Source organism: Hypomesus transpacificus, chromosome 23 (genome assembly GCF_021917145.1).
Source record: "Hypomesus transpacificus isolate Combined female chromosome 23, fHypTra1, whole genome shotgun sequence".
Taxonomy (NCBI): domain Eukaryota; kingdom Metazoa; phylum Chordata; class Actinopteri; order Osmeriformes; family Osmeridae; genus Hypomesus; species Hypomesus transpacificus.
The window spans coordinates 17,880,403-17,888,365 of NC_061082.1; the positions used below are offsets into that span (position 1 = coordinate 17,880,403).

General features: G+C 37.7%; 2 protein-coding genes and 1 pseudogene across 2 annotated transcripts; all 3 read left to right on the top strand.

Moving 5' to 3' along the window:
* The first annotated feature begins 547 nt into the window (after positions 1–547).
* On the top strand, positions 548–1,437 carry LOC124485598 (annotated as a pseudogene).
* A 1,576-nt stretch (positions 1,438–3,013) lies between these two features.
* Positions 3,014–4,252, top strand: LOC124485950 (olfactory receptor 1030-like). Its single transcript, XM_047047855.1, has 2 exons — positions 3,014–3,087; positions 3,300–4,252. Exon 2 carries the CDS (start codon positions 3,302–3,304, stop codon positions 4,250–4,252), a length of 951 nt encoding a protein of 316 aa, XP_046903811.1. The 5' UTR covers positions 3,014–3,087; positions 3,300–3,301.
* Positions 4,253–6,194: 1,942 nt separating this feature from the next.
* LOC124484886 (olfactory receptor 2K2-like) lies at positions 6,195–7,730 on the top strand. The gene is made up of 2 exons (XM_047046002.1): positions 6,195–7,110; positions 7,720–7,730. The coding sequence occupies exons 1-2, from the start codon at positions 6,195–6,197 to the stop codon at positions 7,728–7,730; spliced, it is 927 nt and encodes a 308-aa protein (XP_046901958.1).
* Positions 7,731–7,963: the final 233 nt, after the last annotated feature.

Consider the following 7,963-nt stretch of genomic DNA (forward strand, 5'->3'; position numbering starts at 1 on the left):
CTCTACAATTTTTACAATTTTACATCTAACAACCTTGTTAGAAAATCTGTACCTCTTAAGGTTTGCAGTTCTGACAAATGATCAAATCGTATTCAGCCTTACTGTACTAAATGGCAGCATTCAACAAATCCCTCCTTCACACTTTTCAAAACTAAACAAATATCAAAGGACTTAATTTCCCTGCTCATCTAGCCTACATGGTGCAAGGTTATTATGCTAGTACATAACAATTTCATCCCATGTTGAATGTATCATTCCTCTGAGTAAATCTCATCTAAATGCAAACATTCAACAGCAGGTCAAGTCTGCGTTAATTGGGTACATGGATTTGTTACATTTTGTGCAACCTTACTGCACCATTTATTATATATGTAGTTATATTGTATTCTTACAGTTATTTTTAGGGAGGTGATTGTTACTATTTGTAATCATTTAAAACTGTTTTACTGACACCACCATTATCTTTTGAATGTGAGAGTACTGCTAGATTGTTAATGATGTTACTTAGAATCGTTAATTAATTATTGGATTTTTTTTCCTCACAGATATGACCATTAGCGACAATGCATCAACAGTGACATGGTTTACTCTTTTTGGGTTTGATGAGAAGATGGAACACAGAGCCATATTCTTCTCTCTAACTTTACTGTGTTACTGTGTGATTATACTAGTAAATGTTGCTCTCATTTTGACTATAGTCCTGGATGAAAACCTCCATGAGCCCATATACATCTTCCTGTGTAACTTGTGCATCAGTTGGAACTGCAGGATTCTACCCCAAGTTCCTACTAGATACTGTCTCATCGTCAGGTCATTTCTTGTGCAGGATGTTTCATTCAAGCTTTTATAATATATTCTTTAGCATGTGGAGACTTTTGTATTCTAGCAGTGATGGCTTATGACAGGTATGTGGCAATCTGCAGACCACTGGAGTATCACTCTATTATGACTAAACAGAGGGCCTTTAGGGTCAGATAGCCTTTTATCCATGGTTTATCAATTTCTCTTTCTTCACTGTTTCTTTTAGAATGACCAGTACCCTGAAGCTATGTGGTGCATATATAGAAAGACTCTACTGTTCAAACTGGTCTATAGTTTAGCTTTCTTGCACTTCAACCCTCCCAAATGATATAATAGGATACATTATGATACTTTTTTATTTTGGACATTTTATTTTCATTCTGTGTTCATATACCCATCTGGTCAGATCATGTCTGGAGTCCATAGAGGACAGCGGAAAGTTCATGCAGACCTGCATACCAGATTTACTCTCATTATTCAATGTTTCACTTGCTTTGCATTAATTGTTTTGAACAATCAATATGGTTTCAAAGCCTTCAAAACTTCATGGCGATAGAATTCCTTGTTGTCTCTATGATTATAAACCCTGTCATTTATGGTCTTAAACTAACTCAGCCTCAAAACAGAATTTTGTGATGATTTATAAACTGTGAAAAAAAGCTGATTCCAAAATAAGTAATTGATCATATCTAGGTGGTTTAAAAGTTTCAAATAATCTATAAAATTTACATTTTCATTTTACATTTAGCAGACGCTCTTATCCAGAGCGACTTACAGTAAGTACAGGGACATTCCCCCCAAGGCAAGTAGGGTGAAGTGCCTTGCCCAGAGACACAACGTCATTATCTTCATTTTATTTTTTGGGCACGGCGGGGAATCGATCCAGCAACCTTCTGATTACTAGGCCGACTCCCTCACCGCTCAGCCATCTGACTCCTCCTAAAATACATTGTAACTTGTATCTTCCTGCTTCAGTCTCTCTGTGGAATATTCTACATAGTTACTTTATAATGGCATTCATCAGAACCTCGTTTAATCCAAACAAGTGTCAAAGGATCTGAATTTTCTGTTCATCCGCATGGCATGAGGTTATTTTTCCAGTTCAGAATGTTTCATCTTGTGTTGAGTTAATCATTCCTCTAAGAAGGATTCATTTAAAGGCATTCAAAAACCTTTAGTCCGTGTTCCCTGCAAATAAACCTGGTCATGTTGTATGTTGTGCAACTTTACTGCACCATTTAGCATAAGCAGCTATACTGTGTTCTTACAATAACTTTTAGGGAGGTGATTGTTCGTATTTTCTATACTTGTATTTGTTTTACAGACACCTCCATGACCTTTAGAGTGAGTGATGTTAGATTGTGATGTTTTTAATGATGTTACTTACAGTCCTGAAGTGTGTTCCTTGAATAAAAAGTTGAGGACAATGTCGTATGGAGAGAGGACTTTGTTGATGTAGTTGCCAGCGATGTGAATGATGTTACGATGTTACGATGAAGTCTCAGACTTTCTCTCTTTTTGTATGTTTTCTTATAACAGACTGATAACAGTGTGAAAATGGTGTTTGGTGAAGAAACAGGGGCCTGTTATAATGGTGCCTCGTGGACCTACATATCCAAGCTATGATAAAAAATACTGGCCTTATGCTTATCAGAATGCCAGGTGTTCCGTCAAATGATTCTACCTTGTCAGATTTTCCTACCGAAGCACCAAACTAACCGTAACCCTGACCTTGGTGTGGGCATGTGCTATAAGCCCTGGTAGGAAAATCTGACAGGTGGGTTCAAATGTCAGGACACCTGCACCCTGCTACAGACTCACACACTCTACCTTCTGCAAGCCTCCATGCTGACAGCTCTGAGCGGCTTTTACGATGAGTTCGCAAAAAAAGATTTTAACAGGTGTAACAGATTTACAAAACAAGTCAAATTTCACATTCCCCTGCTATGAATACTGAAACTTGAAGTAAATAGTCAAAGACATACTATATATGTATACACATGTATACACCAAACTAAAATAAAATGAAATGCAGCATGAAAATTATGCATTAGGTATACATTTCTTCGACCTTCTTAGATAGTTCTAAAGGTTTACAGTATGACCACATCTAGCAACACCCCTCCTCCCTTCAATCCTTTCTAATCCAAACAGTGTCAAGGGCCTGAATTCCCTGTCCATGCACATGGTATGAGGTAATCTTAATAGAGGGCTTAAAATACTGCTACATGTAGGGTGCATGGGTGAGTCTTAAAATATCTCATCGATGGTGTATCCCAACACAAGGTAATATACATGTATGTGCTGAATTTATTTCTCATGGACCATTGAGTCATTGGACTGTTAAACTGTATTTTTCTCTACTTATATGTTGCATATTGTGTAACCTTCTTACTTACTTATACTAGCAGGTATACTATGATCAGTCTATCTGTAAGGTGCATAGTGATGGAATTAGAAAATAAAATGCTTTTGTATCCCTTTTATTTTCTTCACAGATATGACATTTAGTGACAATGCATCAACAGTGACATGGTTTACTCTTTCTGGGTTTGATGAGATGATGGAACACAGAGCCACGTTCTTTTCTCTTAGTTTACTGTGTTACTGTGCGATTATACTAGTAAATGTTGCTCTCATTTTGACGATAGTCCTGGATGAAAACCTCCATGAGCCCATGTACATCTTCCTGTGTAACTTGTGCATCAGTGGACTTTTAGGGACAACAGGATTCTATCCCAAGTTCCTTCTAGATCTACTTTCTCATCTGCAAGTCATCTCTTATGCAAGATGTCTCATTCAGTCTTTTGTCATATATTCTTCTTCCTGTGGAGACTTTGTAATTCTAGCAGTGATGGCATATGACAGGTATGTGGCAATCTGTAGACCACTGGAGTATCACTCTGTTATGACCAGGCAGAGGGTCGCTTGGTTAGTTTCTTATCCTTGGCTCTCTACAATCTGTTTAATGACTGTTTCCACTATTTTGACAAGTAAACTGAGGTTGTGTGGATCACATTTAGAGAAGCTCTACTGTGCAAACTGGCCCATTGTTAAACTCTCTTGCACTTCAATGACAGTAAATAATATAATGGGGTATATTACTATACTTTTCTATGTTGGTCATATAACATTCATTGTGTGTTCCTATGTATTTCTTATCAAGTCTTGTTTGAAGTCCATTGAAAACAGGGGAAAGTTTATGCAGACCTGCATGCCGCATTTGTTGTCATTAATTAATGTAGCAGTTGCTCTGTTGTTTGAAGTTTTCTACAGTAGATATGGTTCAACAGATGTTTCACAAAACTTTCAGAATTTCATGGCAGTACAATTTTTAGTTATTCCTCCAATTTTAAACCCGCTTATTTATGGTCTGAAACTGAAACAGATTAGAAACCGAATTTTTAGTTTATATGTGAGAAGTACTAGAAGGAAAAAGTCTTTAATGTAAAGAGAACCATAGTAGGTTGGGGTTAGAATATTAATTGTAGTTCCACATTAAAAAGTTGCGGTGTAACTACCCTGGTAGAAAAGCAGTACCTGTTTAATACTCTCAGTTCTGACCGATTATTTAATTTACTTCATGTTGTGCACCCTTAAAATACTATTTGGTATAAGCAGCTGCACTGCATCATTTAAATTACAATCAAGGCCTCGCAAGAGTGTGAGTACTGTTAGACCAGGATGTGTTTGAATGATGTCACTTACAGTCCTGCAGTGTTTCTTGAATAAAGAGTTGAGGACAATTTTGTATGGAGGACGTTATTGATACAGTTGCCTACGATGTCAATGACGTCTTAGACTTTCTCTTTCTTTCTCTCTTTCTCGTTTTCTCTCTTTCTCTCTCTCTCTCTCTCTTTCTCTCTCTCTCTCTCTCTCTCTCTCTCTCTCTCTCTCTCTCTCTCTCCCTCTCCCTCTCTTTCTCTCTATTGTTTACACATGAAATACTTATAACAGTGGGAAAACAGTATTTGGTGAAAAAACGATGCCCTGTTTTAACGGTGTCTAGTGGTCCTAAGGTCATATAAATGACTGACTTTTGCTTATCAGAAGGTTGGATGTTCTGTCAATTCATCCTGCCTTGTCAGAATTTCCTACCGAAGCACCAAACTGACTGTCACCCTGACCTTGGTGTGGGCATGTGCCATAAGGCTTGGTAGGACAATCTGACAGGTGGGTTCAAATGTCAGGACACCTGCACCCTGCTACAGACTCACACACTCTACCTTCTGCAAGCCTCCATGCTGACACCTACCTGAACTGCTCTGTCTATGAGTTCACTCATCAGATTTAACATACAAAAAAAGTTAAATTCCACAGTCCCCTCTATGATAATTGAAATGTGAAGCGATTAGTCGAAAACATAAAAGTATAAAATAAGTATGAAACCGTATGAAGAGAGAATGGAATTGAACATGAAATTGTTAAAGAAAACACAAGAAGTAATGTGTTGATGTAATGTGTATAGATCGTAATCATGATAGTGACAGTAGTAGTGTAAAACAATCCCTATGGAGAATAGAGAGATGGTTATTGTTGTGATGATTTCAATCGGTGGCCATGGAAATGCAGTCATTGAAAAGGGTCGACTCTGAGTTTATGGATGCGAGTTTTGATCATTAAACCATGCAAGGCTTGCATTTGGTGGTCGAAGGAATGACATGGCTTGGTTACAGGGTGATTGAAATACCCTGAAATGAAATATAACAAGAAAAGTGGCAATATATATGAATAGTAACCTCTTGAATTCAAGAGAGGAGTCTTAATACACACAAAAATCATCCTTTCTGTTATTCAGAAACATTTGGGACTGGCCATGACCTCTGCTCATAAGGGGGGTCTGTGTAAGGTGAACAGCACCACCTGCTGTTTTCATATACCTGACTATTCCCAATCTCTAGAAGAACAACTTGATAACATACAGGAGCTTACATATTACACACAGGCCTTTACATTTCTTTGAACTTCTCATTAGAGTTCTAAAGGTTTACAGTATGACACATTTAGCAACACCCCTCCTCCCTTCAATCCTTTCTAATCCAGACAGTGTCAAAGGCCTGAATTCCCTGTCCTTCCACATGGTATGAGGTAATCGTAAAAGAGGGCATAAAATACTGCTACATGTAGGGTGCATGGGTGATGCTTAAAATATCTCATCGATGGTATATCCCAACACAAGGTAATGTACATGTATGTGCTGAATTGATTTCTCATGTACCATTGTAGTCATTGCACTGTTAAACTGTATTTTTCTCTACTAATATTTAAATATTGTGTAACCTTCTTACTTACTTCTACTAGCAGGTATACTTTTATCAGTCTATCTGTAAGGAGCAAATTGATTGAATTAGAAAATAAAATGCTTTTGTAACCCTTTTATTTTCTTCACAGATATGACCTTCATTGACAATGCATCAACAGTGATATGGTTTACTCTTTCTGGGTTTGATGAGATGATGGAACACAGAGCCACGTTCTTTTCTCTTAGTTTACTGTGTTACTGTGTGATTATTCTAGTAAATGTTGCTCTCATTTTGACGATAGTCCTGGATGAAAACCTCCATGAGCCCATGTACATCTTCCTGTGTAACTTGTGCATCAGTGGACTTTTAGGGACAACAGGATTCTACCCCAAGTTCCTTCTGGATCTACTGTCTGATCTGCAAGTTATCTCTTATGCAGGATGTTTGATGCAAACTTTTGTCATTTATTCTTCTTCCTGTGCAGATGTTGTTATTCTAACAGTGATGTCTTATGACAGGTATGTGGCAATCTGTAGACCACTGAAGTATCACTCTGTTATGACTAGACAGAGGGTCACTGTGTTAGTCTATTTTCCCTGGCTCTCTACATTCTGTTTAATGACTGTTCCTCCTATATTAGTAACAAGTAAACTGAGGTTATGTGGATCACTCATAGAGAGGCTTTACTGTGCAAACTGGTCTATTGTTAAACTTTCCTGCTCTTCAATTACAGCAAACAATATAATAGGGTATATTGCTATTCTGTTCTATGTTGCACATATAACATTAATTGTTTGTTCATATGTATATCTTGTCAGGTCATGTTTAACGTCTATTGAGGACAAGGGAAAGTTTATGCAGACCTGCATGCCACATTTACTGTCCTTGATGAATGTAGCTGTTGCTATGTTGTTTGATGTTTTGTACAGTAGATATGGTTCTGCAGACACATCACAAAACTTTAGGAACTTTATGGCAGTACAGTTTTTAGTTATTCCTCCAATTCTAAACCCGCTTATTTATGGTCTGAAACTGAAGCAGATTAGAAGCCGAATTTTGAGTTTCTGTATGAGTAGTACAAGAAAGAAAAAGTCTTTAATGTAAAGAGAACTATATTAGGTTTTGGGGAGAATAGTAATTTAAGTACCACTGTACAAAGTTGATAATAACCTGGTAGAGAAGCAATACCCGACCAATGATTAAATCTTATTCAGCCTTACTGTACTCTATGGCAGCAGTCGATATATCCCTCCTTCACACTTTTCAAATCTAAACAAGTATCAAAGGACCTAATTTCCCTGCTCATCTAGCCAACATGGCGCAAAGTAGTATGCTAGTTCATAACAATTTCATCTCATGTTGAATTTATAGTCAAGCTCATCTGAATGCAAACATTCAACAGCAGGTCAAGTCTGTATTAACTGGGTAAATGTATATGTTACATGTGTAACCTTACAGAACCATTTAGCATAAGCAGCTATACTGTGTTCTTACAGTCTTGTTTTGGGTACTGAATGTTGGTATTTTCTATAATTGTATTTGTTTTACAGACACCACCAAGACCCTTTGAGTGTGTTAGTACTGTTAAATGCTGATGTTTTTTTTAATGATGTTACGGTCATGACTGTCTTTCTGTCCCCCTCTCCTTGTGGTTGTGTCTGTGTTTGTCTGTCAGATTCCACGTGAGGGTTACAGCTTGTTTCGTCTTAGGTCATTAATGCCACCTGTCTTGTCTTACCCCGCTGAACACCCTGTCTATTTAATGTCCTTTCTGTGTGCAGGTCTCTGTCAGATCGTCTCGTGTTGCCTCCTGTCTTGTGTCTCGTGTTAGAAATGACGTCTGGCCCCCGCGCTTCGGACTACGGTCTACGTGCCCGCTCTTCCAGTTTTGTTTTAATTACTTTTTTTCCAGTCTGTTA

Bases quoted from the DNA above. Each gene is read 5' to 3' on its own strand.
- LOC124485950 (XM_047047855.1), top strand. From the start codon at position 3,302: ATGACATTTAGTGACAATGCATCAACAGTGACATGGTTTACTCTTTCT.
- LOC124484886 (XM_047046002.1), top strand. From the start codon at position 6,195: ATGACCTTCATTGACAATGCATCAACAGTGATATGGTTTACTCTTTCT.